The 24,519-nt window shown below is 41.4% G+C and overlaps 1 protein-coding gene across 1 annotated transcript in view; it reads left to right on the forward strand.

The window, feature by feature from the left end:
- Positions 1-24,149, forward strand: part of LOC306855931 (BTB/POZ domain-containing protein KCTD16-like) — a gene marked incomplete at both ends in the record, with an annotated part of 62,633 nt that extends 38,484 nt beyond the window's left edge. The window contains one exon of the mRNA XM_079394901.1: positions 23,689-24,149. Coding sequence (XP_079251027.1) covers positions 23,689-24,149 — 461 coding nt within the window. The remainder of the gene's footprint in view (positions 1-23,688) is intronic.
- Between the last annotated feature and the right edge of the window lie 370 nt (positions 24,150-24,519).

The following is a 24,519-nucleotide window of genomic DNA, read 5'->3' on the forward strand; positions in this document are numbered from 1 at the left end:
ACCTGTTAACGTTTGCCAGAGCGACGGCGCACTGAAGCGTTTTTTCCCCACTAGTTTAATGTTTATGAATGAACTTAACTTGAAATAATATCATTAATATCGGCAAACTATATATCATTCTGAAGGACTAAGCCTCAAGCATCGACGACAGATCGCTGTTTTCCGATGGAAAGCTTATAAGGAATGTATTTAAAGAACAACATCTCAGCGAGCACTTTTAGTCCAGCGAAACAATAACGTTGTAATAAGGATGAATATTCCTTTGTTTACATTTTATTTCTTTGGGAGAGTTATTGTTCGCGTCCGTTATGGAATAAAGTACGCTCAAAAACAGCGTCTTGGTGGTAAAAAAACAACACGGTGTTGTAGCATACAGTTTTACAAACAGAATGAGACCGTCCACGAAAAAAAAGTCTCAGAAAAGCGGAATATAGTTTATTTGAATTTGGCACGCCCTCCTGCCAGCGCGTGACGCACGCTGTGACGCAGCTGTCATCTGAGCGGGGCGTAACTTAGCGATCTGCTTTATCCATGAAAATTCTTTTTTTTTTTTCTTCTACATTTTTTATATGTGTGTGTGGGGAATGTGGCCGTATCTGCATGATTATCATCTGTATGGAAACACATCAGCGTGTGAATACTGACTGTATGACAATGTCATGAATATATATAATGACTAAAATAGTTTGTATATTGAATTCAGGTTGTATTACAAATGTGCAGCTTTTCGCTTCACAAGATGAACTGGAGTCATTTTAGCCTCGATCAGACTGTCAGCCCAAATCTGATTTTGTGCATATCCGGATGGAATTTGATTTGAATAACTGACTGTCCACACAGTGTATCGCAACTGTTCATATCCGATTTGTGTGTCCATAAGTGCTCTTTCGTTTTTATGGAATGTGCATTGGTTTCTATAGTAATGCCGTTGCGTTGTTATGCCTATGCTAAAAACAACAGTAACAGAAATACAGTTTGCAATACAGATGTTGTCTTACGACATGACAACATGTTGCCGTCGCAGTTGCGCTGAATTATTATATTTCGTCTTGTGAGGCAGCGGCAGAAACGCAGGAAGCTGGAATGTGCGGCTTTATTCCATGCTGCCGTCTCAGCTACTTTCAAAACTCAAAGATGTACATGTACATTAGCAGGATAATGTGTTTTTCCATTTGACTTGCACTTCGCAACGACACAAGCTTGTTTCTGCAAAGATGTTAAGCATGTTTTCTGCAAAAACGTCTGACGTGTTTACGTTTTACGTGGCGTATTCCAAACCATATACGAATGTAGCTTGAAACGGATTTGCACAAATCGGATTTCATGTTGTTCGTTGCCGTTCAGACTATTTAAATATGATCGGATTTCAATCGGATTTGCACAAAATCGGATTTGGGCTGACAGCCTGAACGAGGCTTTTGTGAATTACTGTATGTTATGTTTTTATCAGCTGTTTAAACTCTCATTCTGATGATACCCATTCACTACAGAGGAGCCCTTGGTGAGCAAGTGATGGAATGCAAAAATTCTCCAATTCCCCCAAAAAACAATCTCGTGTACATCTTGGATGGCCTGAGGGTGACTACATTTGAGCAAATTGTAATTTTTTTACGTGAACTATTCCTTCAAATCCCTCAAATCTGAATGGATAGTTCTCATTCAGAAATTTGTTCATGCAAAATGCACTGAATTTAATGGCGATAGTTCAAATTCTTGGCTTCCGAGACAGACTGTCTTGAGACTGCCTTGAAAGAGCTGCCGATAGTACAGAACAGCACACAATTGCCATTATTCTGTACCGATGGAGGTTATTCAAATACTATACTGTGAGCTATAGCAAGTTATACCATATTATGACAATGCTACATCTGTAAAAGAAGCCATGAAACACATGACCAAGGAGTATATTGGTTAAAATAGGATACATACATGTTTTCGCAAAAGCGATTCTTCATCTCTAAATACAAAGAAAAAGTATTTTCCGAATACAAAAGTTCATCTAAGCAGAACAGAGCATGTTGTGACTACATGAAGATTTCAGCTGCCAAGCCGTGGTGAGAGCAATCTAGTGTGGCAGAACTCAGCAGCCCTGAAGCCTGACAAAAGAGCAGATGTGTGAAAAGCTGTCACGTTGTGAGAAAGTCTGCAAGAGCCTGTTCATATCTGAGTGGAGAAGTCAAGGAGAGCCAAAATATGACGTACCTAATGACCTACCGCATACTGGGACTGGTGCTGGAGACATGGAAGAGCAGATGATGTTTATCAAAGTGGAAATAGCACTGGGTTTTTTCTCAGCTGCTGACGCAGAGTCTCCAGATTCTGCTCATCTTTCATTTACCAATGATTTGTTTGATTTTGCAACCTATTGACTGGCAGATAACAAACTACAAGTCATGATTTTGTGTCTTTGAAGGGTTAGTTGACCCTTTAATAAAGCATAATTTAAGTTTATTCACTCTAATGCCATTCCAATCTGGTGTTACGTGCTTTCTTCTGTGAACACAAAAGGCGAAACTTTGAAAAAAGAAAAAAACAAAAAGTGTGTGGTACATACAGTGGAAGTCAGTTGGGACAAATGTTTTTTAGTACAGCGAATACAGCTGAGGTCAACATAACAGTGTCTGCCCACGTTTTGCATTTTTTGTGGAAGCATTAATTTTCTCCACTGGGGTTTCAAAAAATAAGAATCTTTAAGTAGAGAGTCAAAAGCCATGAACCAAACCAGCTCTGAGATGAATCCCAATATCCACCACTGTTCAAAAGGTTGGGGTTGTATGATGACACTGACATTCAAAAATGCGGTTAAAACAATAATAATATTGTGAATTTTTTTTTCTTTTTCTGCTTTGCAAAGCTTAAGTCGTGACGTATTGTCAAGTATGGTGACCCATACTCGAAATTGGTGCTCTGCGTTTAACCCATCCAAGTGCACACACACAGCAGTGAGTAGTGAACAAATCCACACACACACACACACACACACACACACACACCCGGAGCAGTGGGCAGCCATGCTGCAGCGCCCGGGGAGCAATTGGGGGTTCGGTGCCTTGCTCAAGGGCACCTCAGTCGTGGTATTGAGGGTGGAGAGAGCGCTGGACATTCCCTCCCCCCACCTACAATTCCTGCCGGCCGGGGGCTCGAACTCGCAACCTTTCGATTACTAGTCCGACTCTCTAACCATTAGGCCACGACTAATTTTAGCAGGAGTTACTCTAGTGTGCAGTGTGACATTATTATTAAGAAATCATTCTAATATTCTGCTCTTCTAACTGACAAAAGTCAAAATAGCTTCTGCTCATGTATAAAGCTGCATTTATTTCTATATATAATTTATTATTATATATATATATACTGTACAGGTCCTACACTGGACAAAACAGCTGTATCGTTGTTGTTGTCAAGCTTCTAGAACCTATTATAGGAGGGTCAGACTTTTTTATTACCCCTAAAAATCACATTGGCTAATGAAGCAATATAAGTTATGATGGTTGCTGCTGGGAAGAAAATTTAGAGACTGGACTTCTCGTAGTTTTAATTGAATACTCATGTAATAGAGCCAATGATAAAATGCACCGACTCTTTTGAGACACGAAACAACATAAAAATCTGCTATTCTGTTGGAATTAAGCTCCCATAAGGCCATTTGGTTGAAAATGGGACTGAGAAATCTCTTTAGTCAACAAAAACAAAGTCATAAAGCCTTGCAGGCATGAGAAAATATGGTCAAAAAGAAACATCTCGTGTGCTTTAGTGGTCAAAACGTAATTGCGTTTTTTGTAAATGGTGCATGTTATCTTTCCCAAACCAGTATTAGTGTAAATTCTCTTCCTTTTAAAATTTTAAAAGACCGGACACAATACAAACATATGGACACATTCCGTGTGAAATATTTTCAAGGTTAAGGTAGAATTTTGCTTCAGTAGGACCGTTTACTTGCAAAGCTGCAGACAAGCATATTCCTCAATTAAAGATAAAATGAATATCCCACTTGCATATTTTAATACTTTCACTGGTACTTGCATCATCTTCTTTAAGCCCTTTTCCAAATTTTTTTGTTGTACATGCCACAACTAATGAGTCCCGGGAGAATCACGCCATTGATTTCCCCATCGTTAATACTTCCTTTTGAAAACCAAGGCCAGTTAGTTTTTTTTTTGGCAAGAAACGCAAGTGAGAAACTGCTGGTGTCATTTTCACTGAAGCTCCATGACTGACAGCGTCACATAGAAATCTGTCCTTGTCCGTTATTTGCCAGACAATTCCTTTTTTTCTGTATTCAGAAAGTGGTTTAGGAACTTTACTTCCACAAAACAAAGAACGTACTCGGTTACTGTCGTAACCTCGGTTCCCTGAGATATGGAACGAGTAGTGCGACTTGTTAAAGACGCTATGGGAAAAAGCCTTTGAACTGAAGTCTTATTCAATCACGCAGTGAAACTGCACGACTATTGGTTCGTGCAGTGTGTATATAACGAACCAATGGGTCAGCAGCGGAGCTGCACGAGCCTATGGTGACGAAGCCCGCCAGAATGGGCTGGGCTATCTGGCTATATTAGCGGCTGTTTCGCCATAGGATTCTCAGGTTACTTCGACTGAAGCGACGACTGAGTCGTGCAGCTACCTGGCACGGTAAAGTACGCAGTACTCGTTCCGTATCTCAGGGAACCGAGGTTAAGATAGTAACCGAGTACGTTCCCTGACGATACTCCACTCGTACTGCGTCTTGTTAAAGACGATATGGGAACACAATTCAATCACGCCGTGCTAAGGTCGAGGAACAACTGCCTAATATACCTCCATAAGCATTTAATGCTCATAGGGAAGTGCAATAGTATACTAAAGCGAGCTAAACTCATAGAGGTCATGCTCGTCCTGGGGAGTAATGAGAGGACCCTGGCCTGTAAGGCCGGTACGTCCAGGTTATAAAACCTAGCAAATGTGGATGGCATGACCCAGCCGGCCACCGCACAAATCTCTCTAATGGCCACACCACTAGACCAAGCCCATGATGAGGCGATGCCTCTAGTAGAATGGGCTCGTACTCCAATGGGGTATTGAAGGCCCAAGGAAGAGTACGCCAGCATAACTGCATCCACTATCCACTTAGAGAGTCTCTGCTTCGTGACGGGATGCCCTTTGGCGGGGTTACCAAAGCTAACAAAGAGCTGTTCCGTACGCCTAAAGGAGGCGGAATGCTCAAAGTAGATCCTCAAAGCTCTGACAGGGCATAACAAGGATAACACCTGGTCCTCCTCAGAAGGAGGAAGCACGGAGAGTGTAATGACCTGAGCTCTGAACGAAGTTGAAAGTACCTTAGGTTCGTATGCATGCCTTGGTTTCAGGATGACCTTGGAGTCGTTGGGCCCGAATTCCAGGCAGGCAGGGCTAATAGAGAGCGCCTGTAGGTCCCCTACTCGCTTAACTGACGCTAGTGCTAATAGCAGAGCAGTCTTCAGCGACAGTGACCGAAGGTTCGTAGACTGTAGCGGCTCAAAGGGAGGATCCTTCAGGGCCCTCAGTACAGTGGGTAGGTCCCATGTAGGGACGGTAAGGGGCCGAGGTGGATTCAGCCTCTTGGCTCCCCTCAGAAAGCGGACAATTGCGTTGTCTCTGCCCACTGATTGGCCTGCTATAGAGGCGTGAAAGGCCGCTATAGCTGCTACGAACACCTTGAGTGTAGAGGGAGAACGTCCTTTATCCAGCAGCTCCTGCAGGAAGGACAGAATCACCGCTAACTCAGAGGTAGAGGGGTTTTCACCGCGGTCTAGGCACCAAGCGGAGAAAACCGACCACTTAAGGGCATAGAGGCGTCTCGTAGACGGAGCTCTAGCCTCAGAAATGGTGTTTAGCACTCGCTCTGGGAGGCTGGTAGGCTCCCGTCCAGCGGCCAAAGGTGAAGGGCCCACAGCTTGGGACGGTGGTGCCATATTGTGCCGTTAGCCTGAGAGAGGAGATCTCGTCTCAGGGGCACGGGCCAGGGGGCTGCAGTCAGCAGCTGAGTCAGCTCCAACAACCAAGGTTGGTTTTCCCACAAGGGGGCCACCAATAAGACCTTGTGTCCTTGTTCCCTGATCCGCCAGATGACCTGTGGAATCAGGGTGATCGGAGGGAATGCATAAAGGAGGAGGTTGGGCCAGTCGTGGGCCAACGCGTCCTTGACCTTCGAATAATAAGTTGGGCAGTGAGAGTTGTCTTTGGAGGCGAAAAGGTCTACTGGCCTTGCCAAAGATCTTCCAAATCATCCGAACCGTCTGCAGATGGAGCATCCACTCCTCCGAGGGGACATTGCTCCGAGATAACATATCCGCTCCTTGGTTCAATCTGCCCGTCAAGTGTGCTGCTCTCAGCGAGCGCAGGTTGAGCTGAGCCCACTCCAGAAGGCGCTCTACCCGAATGAAGAGGCGCCTCGAGGAGAGACCTCCCTGGTGATTTATATAGGACACCACGGACATGTTGTCTGAGTGAATCAGCACATGGCGTCCCATTAGCTCTGGCAGGAAAAATTGGCAGGCTCGACATACTGCTAGCATCTCCAAGCAGTTGATGTGGAAGCCTTTCTCTGCCTTCGACCAAAGGCCAAAGGTCGGTTTGCCTTCGCACAGCGCCCCCCAACACGTGTTGGAGGCGTCTGTCGTGACAACTTTCCTGTTGCAGACCATGCCCATGGCCACACCTTTTTCCATCCATTGTGGGTTCTTCCAGGGGGCCAGGGCTGTCACTCAGGCCTGGCTTACCCTGATATGCTGGCGTCCGTGCCGCCATGCGTGGGGTGGAACCCGTGAACCTGCGAAGCAGGCCCAGCTGTAGCACAGGTGATGTTGCGGCCATGAGGCCCAGCATTCTCTGAAACGCTCTGAGGGGGCGAGCGGTGCCGCTCTTGAAGGTCGTTCAGGATGATCCCGCTTTTTTTTTTGTATTAAAAACAGACCAGAGAGCAGACTGAAGAAAGCATGGCTGAAACGTCTGCTCTCTGGTCTGTTTTTAATAAGCACTTCTGTCACTTTTTCACTTTTGCATATGAAAAATAAATAATTGGATTTTTCCTAGACCTTTTTTGGTCTGTTTCTTTTTTTTTCTTTTTGCAGTGTATAGACAAATTTATCTACCTATTGGACTAAAAATTTTCTTCTTTTTGTTCTACGCACCTGAGAACCTTTGTTTTGTTTGTTCTGAGCGCACACAATTCCTGCTTTATATATTTTTTTTTAATTCAACAATGGTTTACTGAACAAACTGCTCTTTCTTTAAATACATTCAGTTATAATTAAAATTTCCTTAGGGATAAAAATCCACTTCAGCTTCTCCTCTAAAGGGAGCCCACAGCTACACAGCTAACAACAGAGCCCAAATGTGTATTTTTAACTATAATAAATCAACACTCAAATTAAAAATAAATAAATAATGTATGCAAACATGTAAATTGTTCTTAAATTAACTTTTCTATTAAATTCTCTATTTGTTGTTGAAATATATTTACAGAGTCATAATTAGTTTAATAAAATATTTATTTAAACATATAGTCTACATTAAATTAAGACATCATTAACCATATATAATGAAGTATATAGTCTAATATTTCTCAAAATGCTCTTCTCTAGTCTTCATTTCTCTAGCAAAAGATGAGCTGATGACTTGCCTGAGGTAAATAAAATGCTATGTTAGATTTTCTTTACAAGCTGTTTTAATGACATCTTTTTGTGGTTGAAACACTAATCGAACCATTACACGAGAGGTGAGATTTTCATTCATGTATATTTTGCATTAAAACTAGTAATAAAGAGTATATATACACATTCAATCAATCCATATTAAATCTTTTTTTTATGACAGCACATGAATCTATCAATTTGCCACTTCATTCAAAGTGACATCAAAAACCACAAATCCCTTTACATAGATTCACAAATGTTGTTCAGACAACATAATGTTTTGTGTTTCTGTCAAGTAATCTAATCTCCTCCTTTGTATCTGCTCAAATTTTTTAGTCTAAACAAACTTAAATAAATGCAGGTCTACGCAGAAACCAAACGATAAACTTTATTTGCTGAACTTTATTTTTAATGCAGTTCCAGACTGCGTCAGTAAGAACTTGGTCCTTTGTTCACTTAATTTTATCCTGGATTTGTTTACAAACAAGGCACAATTCGACGCCAGATTTTCAGAAAGATTGAAATGAAAAGACAATGCTGTGCCGCCTATATTGGATCTGACAGTAAAGTTATGTGGTCACTATTTCTTTGTCTCTTCTTACAGATTATTTGAAATGTACTGAGTATTTATGCGCTTTTAACCTAAATCGTGGCAGCGTCCATCCATGAGGCACATATGCTGTCAAACCTACACAACTATTAGCCAATCATAGCAGTGGGCATTAACTTCCAAGTCTACAATCCTCCACGCCTATTCAAACAGAGCGTTCTGATGTGGGGGGTCAAAACAGGACAGAAAATTGCCTATTATTTCCAAATTATGTTTTTTGATGTAAAAATCTTGATATCGTTATAAGTGGACTTCAGAGAGCAGTACAAAATAATGTAAAAAAGGCAGTTCATGACCCCTTTAAATGTGCAAACCTTGTTCTCAACTTCTGATGCTGAACCTGTGCCGCTGCGGACTGAAGAACTCACCCCCATTTTCATGTGAGATTTATAGAAGACCGAATCACGAATCACAAATTCGTGCACAGATTACAGAGTTTATCACAAAATTTTAAGGGGGCTAAGTTGAAATTTAGCTGGGCTGAAGTAGGCCCTGTTAGACATACTTTTCAAGCGGCACTGTTGTCACGGGTGCTGCACCCTTCTCCTTCTCTTTTGCTCCTCGTCACTCCACGGCTTGCTCTCTGTTCCAATTAAGTCACATGCCCTGTTTCTGACATACATCCACTAATATGCAGTGACAATTCAGCTTGGTTTATTAAAAGTTGGGTTTTGAACCCAGAACTGTGTCAAAAGCACAAATTACACCACTGGACCAACACATACAGTACATACATTTTGCACTTCTGTCACTTTTTCACTTTTGCATATGAAAAATAAATAATTGGATTTTTCCTAGACCTTTTTTGGTCCGTTTCTTTTTTTTCTTTTTGCAGTGTACAGACAAATTTAGCTACCTATTGGTAAAAATAAATTCAATCGATTTTCTCTTTGCAGTTTGGCTTTCTCCAATTTCTGGAGCTTGCTTGTAACCCAGGCTGACCTAATGGCATCATTTTCACAGCTGATTGGTTCTCTCCTGTATGGGTAGCCAATGAGCTCTCTGCTCAACATTCAAAAATAGGACTAGTGCTTGTTGTAGCAGTTTCGCAGCGTGCTTCAGGAACTCTCCACCTTCCCCAGCTCCACCTGTATCTACTACGAGGTGATTAATGTATGCTATAGGGTGTTATTTCATGTATGTTATATTTGCAGCAGCAATATTTCTTACATGCTCACAGCAGCATGTTGTGGATGTATTGGCAGTAGAAAGTCTCGGTAGTTGTTCTGCCGCAGCAGCAGCAGCGTAGCAGATCTATTCCGCCAAGACCAAATACATTTACATTGTCATGTACATTACCATGCCAATCATTCTGAAAGTTGTCATGACCAAAATAAATATAAGGCAAACAGGGTTATCGTTGTTAACTAAAACTGAAACTAAAACTAAATAAATAATAAAAATGTTACTTGAAATAAACTAAAAAAAAAAAAAAAAAACATTTGTTACTCAAAATAAATCTTTCACTAAAATAAAATAAGAAAACTAAATCAAATAAAACATATACCCCCGGTTTCACAGACAAGGCTTAAGCCTAGTCCTAGACTAAAATGTAATTCTGAGCTGTTTCAACTGAAATAAACTTGCACTGACTGGTCTTAAAAGATGTACTTGTTTGTCTAATGGCAACAATAGGTCTTGACTCTATTTTCCAGTCTTTGTCAAGAGACTGAGACATTTTTTCTTCTTTAAATGCAACTGCTCACTGCACAACCAACACTTTAGCATATAGACCTTAAAAGATAAGCATCTGGGTTTGGTTGTGGGGTGAGTTTGGAACCATGACAAGAAGATTCATTCTCGATGGTATTGATCCAGTACCTATCACCCCTTTCTCAGCCTCCATCAGCCTCTCACTTTGCTTCAGTTATTAAGCAGGCAAGCGTGTCTTTTTCCTGATTTTGTGACTCTGATCCCATCATGCAGGGAGAGGGAGATCTCAGTGCTGCTCTAGTTTCCAGTGCTGTCACATTGTTAATCGGCGATCTCGATCTGCAGGTGCGGCAGTAAATGCAGCATCAACACTTTCTTCCAGCGGTCAGTTAGATAAATAAGCCCTGCCGATATGTTTGTTCTTTGTAAGCACTGCGGCAGGTGTGAACGCTGCTAGAAGCACAGAGACCTTGGCAGAAAAAGCTACTTCAAAAATTATCAGACTGGTTTGATGCACTGACAGACAAAGATTGGGTGTTAGTGAAGTATTTATGGCAAAAAAAAAAAGAAAAAGAAATCGGTAACACTTTAGGGACCAATTCTCTCTATTAACTAATTGATTATTAGCATGCATATTTCTATCATATTGGCTGTTTAGTATTTATAAAGTACATATTAATTACTTATTCTGCATGATCATATTTTAGATTTCCTTAATCCGACCCCATGTCTAGTTTATTGAGGCAAAAGTTGTAGTTAAATATTAGTTAACAGTGAGAATTGGTCCCCAAACTACAGTGTGATCAAAAAAATCATATTTTTACATTAATGCATTTGGCAGATGCTTTTATCCAAAGTGGCTTACATTGCATTCATGGTATTTTGCTACTTTACTATTCTTTACTGTTTGAGCTACAGGAAAGTATGTTCTTGTCATGGTTTCAACCTCACTCAACAACCAAACTCAGGTTTTTATTTTCATGACCATTTCCACCTCTACTCTGGAACATTTTCTGCTGAGCATTGTTTGTAACACAGTCCTGCAGATGCTGCTCACTCTCAGATAGATGCTGAAAATTGCATATTCATCTTTACAAATATATTTAAATACACAACATTTATCTTGGTAATACATTCAGCAGAACTCTTTTAATTGCATGGAATATTTCATATTTGTATGCAAAGGACTAGAATTAGTAATGGGAAGACTGGATCATCTCATCAACTATTGTGAATTACAATCAAAGGCAGTCAGGAAGTCAGTGTCGATATCTACAGTAGCTCTAGAGTGCAATTGATTGACAAAGGCAACATGATAAAAGTATTGTATGGTATTTTATAGCAACAACTACACCAAATTACCGAGAAAAATTATGTGTCCGTTGTGTTCCCTTGAATTTAATGGCTACATTTTTGTTGCAGATTTCTTTAACCATCAGTAAAGCATAGTAAGTCCCAAGGACAATTTCAATAGCATCCCACCGAATTTTGTCTCAGAAATGTTTTTGCTTATTATTTTATGAAAATAATTCCTTTTGATCTATAAAATCCTATGCAAATGTCAGGATTTAGTTGTGTTATTCAGTAGATGTAAACGTAAGAGCCGATACTTGAAGATTACACTCTTATCCAAACACTGATAGTGACGGTTTGATATCCAGAAATTCCTCTGAAACATAAGAGGGCCTGATGTGGTTGCGGTAATATTAATTATTTTTTACATTTTTATTAAATAAAAAGTGATGGTATTCATGATGCAAGCTTAAGAAATTGTACTCTGAAATCCCTCATTCTGTGTTAGTATCACAGCATGCCCTTTTAGCAGAGTTAATGGGAAATGCTGGCTTTTTGTTTAAAGTCAGCATAAAATGTCCATATTTGAGTGAAACTGAATATTGAATGCAAGAGTGGGTTATACCTGATCTTGAAAAGTGGGTATTCCATACCAAACTGAAGCCAAGTGTTTTAATGGAAAGTGTAAAATAAGAGATTTGGTGACGTCAGTCGAAACCGAAAGATGTCTTGTGTACAATAAGACCAGGGAAATGTGAAAGTGCTGTCATCATTTACTCACCTTCATGTTGTTCCAAACATGTATGACGTTTTCATCTGTAGAGCACAATGATGTGTAAAAATACTGTTTTGTCCATCCAAGTCAGAGACTTGAGCAATAATTAAAAAATATAAAACTATTAAGCAAAGTTTAAATGGGAAATATGTCATCGTTTTCATGGCCAGAAATAGATGGACCTAATTAAGACGACTCCATCACTACAGAGAACACAGCATGCCTGGCTGACAGCTGGCATATTGCTCAGCAGTTGAGGCAGTCTTGCTTAAACTGTGCATGGAGAATGTCTTGATGCTTGCTATAGGAATAAAAGACACATGGACAAGCATGCGGACACACACACACAATCACATCAGTGAAATTTGAGTTGGACTTAAAAGAAATGGCTGATGTAAGACCCATCTCAAAACATTCTTGAATGTCTTTCAGAGAGCAAAAAGCAAAATGCATTTTGATAGGAAAGGATGAGGAATATGAAAACTGAAAAACGCACGCGAACATTTTGCACTCCGTTGTGCTATAACCTTTAGAAATATTTTTAGTCCAAAAAAATCTCTTCTTGTTCTGGCTTGAACTAGTTTGACATATTTAATTGTTTGTAATACAGTAAAACATTTCAAACTAGTTCAAATTTGTAAGTCACTTTGGATAAAAGTCTCTGCTAAATGAATAAATTTAAATGAATAAGGCACAATCTATAATGGGCTTAATTTATTTGTGTGTGTGAGCTGAAGGATGGCATTGACTTAGCTGTCTCTTCCTGTCTAACGGGCAGTTCTTGGGCAGAATAATCTGCAGTGTCGTTCAGACTTTATGCTGCCAGTCATAAGTCTGGCTATGTGGGTCTGTTGGCACCTTAACAAATTTATTGCTAATAGTTTCTTCTATGGCCGGAGATTCAGAGATTGTGACTCCTGCCAGAAACTCTGACGTGAGGTACAGTGTCCAAACTCATTAAAAAATAGTGCATCAGTGACGTGACAGTGGCAAACTAAATAAATGACAATGAGACTGATTATTTGCTTGCATGTCAGTGCCGACGTTTATCTTCCCTTGCCATCTTCAGCATGTTGCCAAGGTATATGACAAGAATCAATCGGGGTCCGATGACTCAGGCACCTTCACCAGCTGTCTGATGTATTGATACGGCCAGAGTGCGAGTGAAGATGGATGGCTGGGCGGCCGGGTGGACAGATTGGGCCGGTGTGTGTTGGAACAGCAGATTGATCGGGGCTTGACGGTCGGCACACAGAGGTAGGGAAGCTGTGACTGGGTGCTGCCCCTGTCAGCTGTTGTAGAAATGTTGAGGTTTAGCAGTTAATGTCTTGTGGACACGTGCATGAATTAATTTTGGGCTTTTCTAGCGTCACTCTTCACTGTAGCCTCAAAAAAACTTGTGCTAATAGCATTTGTTTTATATGTAATAATGCAGCCAAAACATAAAAATAACTATTCAGAACAATCATTATAATTTTTTATTTTTTTTATGTGCGTTATGTTGAGTTGGCCAAATAATGTTTTTGTCAAATATTTAAAATCAAACTCTTATTTTTCAAATATTTGAACTTATTTCTTTTTTCTTTTTTTTAAAAAATCTTTATTAAATATCTTATGCATTTCATTTTATCTAATTAAAAAAAGACTAATTAATCGCACCTTTTCTTATCCCAGCTTTTGAATTTTGATATTTTGCTATAAGGATGCACGATAGTGTTTGGCATTATATATTTGTTAAGACTTTCCTGGTGATTATATTAATATTGTGCATATAACGATCATGTTAGTTCACATTTTAGCTATCCTAAAGATTGTGTAATTAAACTAATTTAGACTCACTGACAGTTATAATAATGTCTCTTCCAGTAAATTTCAGTAGCTGAAATGCTGTTAGCGTTGGTAAGTTTGATCCATTTCTCTGAAAGAATTCAAACTGTTTATTTAAGTGGATTGATTTCATTGAGTATGTAGTAAACAGTTTTTACATTAAATGTTTTGAGCCATTAAGGCAATTTTATTTATTTATTTTTGGTCACAATGACAGTTCTTATGTTTGGAAAATCTACATCTACGTTACACAAACAATATATGTACAAATACATTGTTTTATCATGAATATAATAAATGTCTTTTTAATTGCCCAGACATACCTTTATTTGTTTGTGGACATTTTTTTTTTGCACTTCTCAGGCTCTAAAGCAAGCATTAATTGCACAAATTTCAAGGGCAGAACAGCTCTACATTAATGGACAGTTTAAGGCCATGCCACAGCATCTCAGTCGGATTTAATTCCGGACTTTGACATGGCCACTCCATGCCATGTCGTTTTTGCCCAGTCTCTTTCTTATTGTTGAATCATGAACGATGACCTAAATTGAGGCAAGTGAGGCCTGCAGTTCTTTATGTTGTTCTGGGTTCTTTTATGACCTTCTGGATGAGTCGTCATTGCGCTCTTGGAGTAATTTTGGTAGGCTAGCCACTCTTAGGAAGGTTCACCACTATTCCAAGTTTTCTCCATTTGTGTATAATGGCTCTGACCGTGATTCGCTGGAGTCCCAAAGCCTTAGAAATGGCTTTATAACCCATTCCAGGCTGATACATGTCAACTATATTGTTTCTCATCTGTTCCTGAATTTCTTTAGATCGTGGCATGATGTGTTGCTCTTTAAGCATGCTTCACTTTGTCAGACAGGTTCTATTTAAGTGATTGCTTGATTCAACAGGTCTGGCAATAATCAGTCCTGGGTGTGGCTAGTGAAATTTAACTCAGCTTTCTAAAATAATGTGGTTAATCACAGTTCTTTCATAATTTAACATTCATTTTTCACGTAGTGCCAGGCAGGTTTGGACAGCTTTTTTTCCCTTAATAAAAGAAATCATCATTTATAAACTGCATTTTGTATTTAATTTTTGCATTATTTTTGTGTAATATTAAAATTAGTTTGATGATCTGAATCTTTTAAGTGACAAATATGCAAAAAAAAAAATAAAAAAATACAGGAAGGGGGCAAAAACCTTTTCACGGCACTGTATATATGTATGTATACATATATATGTATGTATGTGTGTGTGTGTGTGTGTGTGTGTATATCCCCTGCTGCTTTTGTACGTTTGCCCACTGACAAAAAAAAGGATCTGTCTGTTATTTTAAAGTGCCCCTATTATGCCATTTTTAAGGTTGCTAATATTGTTTTATGAGTCTCCTAAAACAGGTTCCCTGTCGATATTTCACTTGTACTGCATCGTAAGACGCTGTATAGGAAAAACAAATTTTTTCTGTTCAACTGAAGCCTTTTCAATCACGCAGTGAAACTGCACGTCCATTGGTTCGTGCAGTGCTATAAAATGAACCAATGGCGGATAAGGTCCCCTTCCTTGACGCTTCATGTCGCTGGATTTGAAAGACGCTTACTTTCAGATCCAGGTAGCCCACCATCACAGACGATTCTTGAGATTCGCATTCGAGGGGGTGGCATTGCAATACAAGGTCCTCCTGTTTGGGCTGTCCCTGGCTCCCCGCACTTTTACGCGATGCATGGATGTGGCTCTCTCCCCTCTGCGACTGATGGGAATCCGCATCCTCAACTACCTCGACGACTAGCTCATTCTGGCCCAGTCGGAGGCGATTTCAATGTCGCACAAGACCCTCCTCCTCAGCCACTTAGATCGCCTGGGGCTCAGGGTCAACTTTGCCAAGAGCACACTGTTACCCAGCCAACGAGTGTCGTTCCTGGGAACAGTTATCGACTCTGTGCAGATGACAGCAACTGTCTCAGCGGAACGAGCCATGACGATTCAGCGTCGTGCGGCCTCCAAGGAAGGGACCATCCACCCGCTCAAGGCTTTCCAGAAAATGCTGGGCCTTATGGCAGCAGCTTCACCAGTACTTCAGTTGGGCCTGCTTCGCATGCGGCCCATCCAGTTCTGGCTGAAGCAGAGGGTTCCATTTGCTGCTTGGCGTCACGCTCGCCATCGCATAACGGTGACCTGGGCCTGTGTTTAAGCCCTGAACCGTTGGAGGGACCCTCTCTGGCTGAAGTGAGGTGTGATCTTGGACACGACGCACAGAAGGAAGGTTGTCACGACAGATGCTTTCAACAAGGGTTGGGGAGCACTGTGCGAGGGCAAGTCGACCTTCGGTCTCTGGTCCGAGGAGGAGTCAGGTCTGCACATCAACTGCCTAGAGATGCTAGCAGTGTGCCGTGCCTGTCAATTCTTCCTGCCGGACATAAGGGGACACAATATACTATTACCTCAGGCAGCAGGTCCGTGGTGTCATACAGAAATCACCAGGGCGGCCTCGTCTCGAAGCGCCTCTGCACGCTAGCGAAAGGCCTTCTTTTTTGGGCTCAGGCCAATCTGCACTCACTGAAGGCTACGCATATGCCGGGCAAGTTGAACCAAGGAGCAGACATGTTGTCGAGGAAAAACATCTCCTCTGGACGCTCCACCCACTTGCGGTACAGAAAATCTGGAAGGTCTTTGGCAGAGCTCAAGTAGACCTCTTCGCCTCCGAAGACAACTCTCATTGCCCAATCTATTTCACAAAGAGCACGGATGCCCTGGCCCACGAATGGCCCAGCCTTCCGCTCTATGCTTTCCCTCCAATCGCTCTACTACCACAGGTACTCAGATGAGTCAGGGAATAACGGCACAGGCTTCTTCTAGTAGCCCCCCTTTGGAGGAACCAGCCGTGGGTGTCAGAGTTATTCCAACTGCTCGAAGCAGCCCCGTGCCCCATTCCCTTGAGATGGGACCTCCTCTCTCAAGCGAACGGCACGCTATGGCCTCCACGGCCTGAGTTATGGGCCCTGCATGTGTGGCCGCTCAACGGGAGTCTTTTGTCCTCCCAGAGCGTGTCTTAAACACTATGGCAGAAGCAAGAGCCCCGTCTACCAGACGCCTCTATACTCTGAAATGGTCTATTTTCTCAGCTCGGTGTCAAGACTGCGACTTAGATCAGGTTTCCTCCGAGATATCAGTGGTTCTTTCATTTCTGCAGGAGATGCTGGATAAACAGCATTCCCCATCCACCATCAAGGTTTACGCTTCAGCCATAGCGGCTTTTCATGCCCCTATTGCTAGCCAATCGGTGGGCAGAAATAGTGCGGTGGTCCAGTTTATACGAGGCGCCAGGATAATGAACCCTCCACGCCCTTGTACAGTTCCACCTTGGGACTTACCAACCGTGCTAAGGGCCTTGAAGGGCCCCCCGTTTTAACCATTACAGTCCACAAGCTTGAGACCGCTCTCGTTTAAAACCGCCCTGCTGTTAGCACTGGCGTCGGTTAAGCGAGTAGGAGACTTACAGGCCTTTCCCGTCAACCCTGCTTGCCTGGAATTTGGGCCTAACTACTCCAAAGTCATCCTGAAACCACTCCGTTCAGAGCCCAGGTCATAACGCTTTCTGCGCTGGCCCCTTCGACGGATGACCAGGAATTGTCCGTGCTCTGCCCCGTCAGGGCCCTCAGGGTATATATTGAACGTTCCGCCTCATACAGGAGATCAGAACAGCTTTTTGTCAGCTTCGGTAACCACGCTAAAGGTCGCCCTGTTACGGAGCAAAGACGTTCCAGGTGGTTCCAGGTGAAGGCTATCTCCCTAGCATACTCCTCCTTAGGTTTGCAGTGCCCCATTGGAGTCAGAGCCTATTCCACCAGAGGCATCGCCTCTTCCTGGGCATGGTCCAGCGGGGTGTCCATTTTGGAAATTTGTGAGGCGGCCGGCTGGTCCTCGCCGTCCACATTTATAAGGTTTTACAACCTGGACGTTCCTGCCTTGCAGGCCAGAGTCCTTTCCGCTTAATTCACCGCCGCCGGCTAGTTAAGCAGTCTTAGGGGTTCACTTGACCAACATTGCTCAAGCCCCTCCTTCTCTTGGGCAGTCCATGTTATATGGACACCACGTGTCAACTATACGGGCCGACACCCAGGCCACGGATGACCCTCATGGCTCAGCCTGTGCTTGGTGTATTTTTAACTCCCCTGGGTCTTCTCCCACGTGAGTTATGGTTTTGAGTCGTTCCCCATCATAGCACGGCTTGATTGTACTGGTTCCCATACAGCATCTTACGACGCAGTATGAGTGAAATATCGACAGGGAACGTACTCAGTTACTATCGTAACCTTGGTTCCCTGAGATATGGGAACAAGTACTGCGTTCCTGGCCGTGCTATGAGCTGCACGCCTCAGTTGCTTCATTCAAAGAAATCTGAGATGCGGCGGCGAAGCGTCGAAGCGCCGAAGCGCCCATATTGGCGGGCTATGGCGGGCTGCATAGTCATAGGCTCGCTCATCACCGCCGCCATTGGTTCGTTTTTATAGCACTGCACGAACCAATGGACATGCAGTTTCACTGCATGATTGAAAAGGCTTCAGTTGAAGAGAAAAAAGGAGTTTTTCCCATACAGCGTCTTACAACGTAGTACTCGTTCCCATATCTCAGGGAACTGAGGTTACGATAGTAACATAGTACATTTACATGCATCCAAGGTCAAAAAACACTTTAGTTTTCTCAAAAAATTGCTTTAATTTTGCCTAAATTCTAAATGATTCCTAAACGAATCGTGCAAAGCAGTTCAAAGAATCAGTCTCTCTAAACCCCTCCTTTCCGTGAGCCCTCGCTGCTGTGATTGGTCAGATGGTTCAGTCCTTTGTGATTGGTCTACCGCGTACAGCGCGAATGATAGCCCATGGGCAGACATTATGCAAATGTGTTACTTTGTGACGTACAGCTTTAACAGAATAAGATTCGAATTCCTAACGACTTGTTTAGGCGAATTCGAGCTGACTTTTTTTTTTTTTGATAGACAATAACTTTATATATCGTGCACTTTCGGCTTCACAACTTTGCAGAAAGTTTATGTTCACATACTGCTATGTGGCACACTGCATGAAAGGTAATATTGAAAGGCATAATAGGGGCACTTTAATGGTAGGTTTATTTGAACAGTGGCTTTACTGACGAGATGCCCATGACAATCACATGCGATTTATTGTGCAGCCCTAATTTTTGTTTGTTTGTTGATCACAAAGTACAAAGTAGATGAGGAAAACTAGGATACCGGGTGTATTCAAAGCGCCACCAATCTGGTAGAGTGCGTGGAATGGTGCGCTGTGATTGGTTGAGCGGATTTATCGCATTCTGCAGAGAAAGGAGACTGGCGTTTGTTGTGGTTTGGAAAAAAAATGGAGAAAACATGACAGAATAACACCACAAGTATCACATTTTGCATAAAATTAAAAATAGACTTTTCAATACCGACCAGATACAATACTGATTTTGGTGGAAACTCTTTTTTTTTAAATGGCGTTTTGGAACCAAACTCTTCATATATATATATATATATACACACACACATACACATACACAAAAAAACTCAATACTATTATATACATTAATTAACTTATTCAGTATTTTCCCATGACCAACTACATTATTCACTGAGGCATTTTTAAAAGCATGGCATTTGTCAACACTGCTTTGGCGCATCCTGATAATTCCGTTTAGACAAGAAAATTGGCCGCCAGCTGATTTAGCTGTTTTGCCAAGTCAGGGGCCATTTTTCAAAACCCCAATTATGAGGCCTCGACTCATCGATCAAAGGTCCCTTTTTATACTGAGTGACACAAATTAATTCCAGAGCAGACTCTGCCACATAATGAGAAGCACAACTTCCTGTCATTTTTTTGGGGCCTCTTACTGTCCCAATAAAGATAGGTCATGTTTTAAGCACTATGGATATTTATTGGCATATTGTCTATCACGGTTGTTATTGCATAAAGGACTCAGTGTGTTTTCATTTTAAAATCATATTTATACTTCATCTCATATGCTTGAGGTGGATCCCTAGAGGTGTGATGTGTGTTTTGCAACACAGCACAACTGTTTTATTGCAGTGTTGGCAATACAAGGTCTCTATTGCTGGTGTGGGATCAATAGCACTACCAAATAGTTTCACTGCAGCAAATGAACATCTTTCTGGCACTTACAGCATGATTATACACCCTCTGAACCTTCTTAATTCATAATAGGCTACAAATAAAAGTTCAAATTAGATTTATAGCTGACATTTTGTGATTCAGTGATGAAAATTAAAGTAGAAGGTACAACAGATGTACTGAACTGTTAATGACATCTAATAACTGATTACATAAATAGGTTTAATCTCATTTAAATTAAAAGAGATTGAGGTATATACAGGGATATTATGTACTGTGTGTTGATATTATATATATTTATCCACTGACATTTATCCACTGAATCCAGATTGTAGGATAATTTGATATGCACACTACTGTGTTTCATGTTGAAAGATGATAATTTGACAGTGAAGGTCTATACTCGCCAAATCTAGATTGCTAAATGTAGCCACAACTCCACAATTACCTTTTATATTATATTTAATTATAACTATGTGGCCTTGACTTTGTGCATAAACATTCATATAGGCGTCTAATGGGTTTGATCAAGTGCCGCCACTCTCGCTGTGAATCATTTTTGACACCCCAACTTTCATTTGCATAATTAAATGCAAATGGATTGAGGTTGCATAATTAAAAATCTGACATGGATCAGTGTTGTGAAATAGCGTGGATCAATGTGGTGGAGAATAACAGACATAGTTCATCAGTGACAGGCCTTAGAAAACACAGCCTGTGTAATTGGCTTCACTCTGTTAGGTGAATGGAGCTGAATGTTGTTTGTCTCATACCCCTGATTGTAGTGCTTTGTGGCTGACATAAAAGCACACAGTATGTTTTTGTGGCGTAAGCCTTATTATACTGGTTCTAAGATGATCTCTGCTTTCAACACAGGTTTTCCAGAACACTGGAACACCATTTCCAGCATAACTTAGTTTTACTTGCACACGTGATGAGACAATAATATAGCAAACCAGGCTCATTGGAAATATATCAGGACTCCAGACTGCGACCAAATGGTGGCATTTTGCGACCATTTTTTCTGCCAGTGCGAGTACATTTTGTGCATGCTCGCACTGGTGCGACCACTGCATTGTTCAACTCGCGCTGCTATATCTGTTGCATATGAGAAACATCAAATGGCAAACGAAACAAAAGCATAACAAAATCCCACTACTCGTTTGAGCTGCGCAGCACGGACCATTTATCAGCTCGGACCGTGACACAAACAAACTTGGCTGTATCCGAAATCGCCCCCTATACCCTCATTCACTATTCCCTACATTAGTCCTCTCATACAGTTCACTTGAAGGAGTGAATGAATACGAGTGAGTGAATTCGGACACTGGGTGCACCGGAAGGACTGCCGCTTTTGCATAGTTTGCTTGCTGTTTAATAATCATTTGATACAGGCAGCTCCAGTAGTAAGATTGAAGGATTTATTTTGAACTCTGTCACAGAAATTATGTATAAACCCTTATAGTCAATTTACAGTTAATTTTGTACCTGTGTTGTATTATGCTGTATTACGCCGTGGACGAGCGCCTCTAAAATTAATAGATGGATGATTCAGCTGCGGGTGCCATCTTCTGCCGAGACGCGGGAATTCATTCGGCGCGCGACTCTCACGATGCATTCTGGGGATTCTCTAGCCGTTGAGTGTACATCGGTTGTACACTCGTTTTTGCGGTGCATTGTGGGATTGAATGAGTGCACTCGAGAACATCCACTATCCCTTCGAACACCACTTAAAATGGCTGTCCCCTCAAATAGTGCACCTTTACTTGGGAATCAAAGTTGATATCGCAACACTGTTACAGAACAGTGCTGCGAGATCCAGCAAGAAGTGTTTGAATTCACCACAAAATGAATAAAGGTTGCTGTGAGATCTCGTGAGATGCATGCAAATTCTGCACAGAATTCTCAGTTATAAACAGCTCAAGCAGCGCTGACGTAGACAACAAGAAGCAGTAACGCTAACTGTAACCATGGTGTTGTGGTAGAAATAGTCAAATGTTATATTATTAATTTCAGGGTTTGTACAGCCTTTTGAGAGAGAAATGCAAGCAATTTTCAATGACGTACAAGCATTTCACAACTGTTGCCAGCACTTTAAAGCTCCAAAATGATCCAATTTGAATGTTGTTTTCAATGGGATGACCAAAATATACCGTGGTGAACAAACACTTGTAAAATTAAAAAATTACATCAAATCAACATTATAACTTGTAGATGGCAACAGAGGAGCACTTATTGGCTTATTAGACATTCATTTATACTTTTTCCTTTATATTTTGACATTATAAGATATGAATTATAAAATCACTAGGCTAATATAAAATATCAAATCATCAAGAAATCATATTTTGACAGAGATTTGCTCTTTTATGTGTATGAAGTAAGAAAAATCACAAATTCTTCAATTTGCGACTAAATCACACATAATCACTGAAGTTGTTGGACAGTTCCATATAAGACTATAGAAGAATAATGGGACATTTAATAAGAGTACAAGATATACCTTTTCTACATAAAAAAATTGATTTTGAATGTTATGGTTGATATTGTCAGCTTCCCAACTCAAGCTTTACTGTCAAGTGTGTATAAACATGAAATTAACAAGAAATGAGCATGTAATATTATTAGGAACTGCACTTATTAATGTAAACCAATAGTAATTTATATATATATATACATATACATATATATATACATACATATATATTATATCCCTCTGAAATTAAAAGAATACTGCACATTGTAATTTCTATGATTTAAGTCTATTTATTATCAAAGTATTAACCAGTAATACAGTTAAAATTATGAAAATATGTGAACGATTGCAGTGCAGGCTGCACACGTGATGAGAAAATAATATAGCAACCCAGGCTCCATAAATTTTCTGCTTGTTCTCCTAGAAATTTTCAGTCACCCTTTATATGGTCAAGGTGATGTTTCTGCCACACCGTTATTACATACCTTACATTTTGTGGCAGTTGCAAAATGAAGTGTCCAGTGAGTGGCGCAAAAATGTGCGTTCAATACATGTCTGATGCCACGCTTTTATTACTTTACTCGTTTTTATGGGAATATACAATCTGTCTGCTTACATGGCAGATTCAAATACTCGTATCTGACTCATTTTCAGATTTATTTCCACATATGAATGAGGCATGAAACCAAACTGAGAATATCGGAATCCATGTGCTTTTTTCCTTTTTCCACGTTTGTGTAATCCGATCTGTGCAAAATAGGTGGAAATATATTGGAACTGGGTCACTTGAACCATGTAATATAAATGTGGCTTAATTGAAATGGATGCTTTGTTCTCATGCATGCGGCCCATATTGTTACCACGTTCAAAACTATTGTTCTCTTCCTGGACTTTTATTAATTAACAGGTTCCATATTGTTAGGGGTAGAAGCAGGATTGGGCTTCTACCAGTAAGTTCTCAATAGCCGCTTTTCCACTGTCGGCGGGCCAAAAAGCCCTTGCCATTGATCCCGAGGAGTCCTGCTCAAGCCCTGGAAGTGACAATGGAAACCCATCTGGCCTTGGCACGCACTAGAACTTGGCCCGACAGTGGAAATGCAGCTAATAAAGTAGCATCCATTTGTATATTTATTAAATAAAATCATAAACACTGAAAAATTTGGTTGGACAGAACGCTACTGTATACTATACGTGGCATATTATACAGTAAGAAGTACACTATAGTATTCCATACACATAGTCTATGTCACCTTCAGGCCTTGAGTGAACTCTTCTCTTTTCTTTTCCAGGTGGCCCATCTCGCTGGTCATCTCCACCTTGCGACTGCTGCTGCAAGGGACACAAAGGTGAAGGCGAAGGTGAGAGTGGAACCTCCTTCAATGAACTCTCCACCTCCAGCTCAGAGAGCCACTCTGAGGCCAGCTCCCCGCAAGGCACCGTCATCCGTGGGCCGGTCAGCCGACAGACGCACGTGCAAACGTTGGACAGGCCTCCCAAGAAAGGCCCCGTTCAGCATGTCCTGCAGCAGCAGCAGTCCGAGCAGCATCGCAAGAGCGTCCTTCTCCGGACGCTGACCACAAGTTCCCGGGACACCAGCACCTGCAAGAAACGGCCAGCGAAAGAAAAGTTGACTGTGGAAGAGGAGCTGGAGAAGTGCATCCAGGACTTCCGCAAGATCAAGATTCCCAAGCACTTTCCCGAGCGCAAGTACATGTGGCAAGCCGACCTCCTGCGCAAATACCGTCTTTGAGGAGCGGCGGTAACCTAAAAGCGCAAGCTACAATAGCATACGTGTTCACTACTAATACTACAACTACTATTGCTAGTACACACCACACTACTACTGCCTCTGACTTGTTGTCAATGTTGCTCAACAACCCAAGCGACCACTTCATCCACTCGAACGCTAATTCTTTACTTGTAAACACCTAAATTTTTGTAGACTTACAGAGAGACGCGAGTGTTTTCGAAAGACGCACAACTCCTTGTCTCTTTGGTCAGTCTCCCTTGCTGAGTTACACTTTGTGTGTAATTGTGTTTGTTACAACTGAATTTTTGACCTCGGTATGTTAGTGCCACAGCGATTGAGTTGAGGTGGCCCAGAGGTTGAAAGATGAATG

The sequence above is a fragment of the Barbus barbus genome (assembly GCF_936440315.1).
Source record: "Barbus barbus genome assembly, chromosome: 36".
NCBI lineage: Eukaryota > Metazoa > Chordata > Actinopteri > Cypriniformes > Cyprinidae > Barbus > Barbus barbus.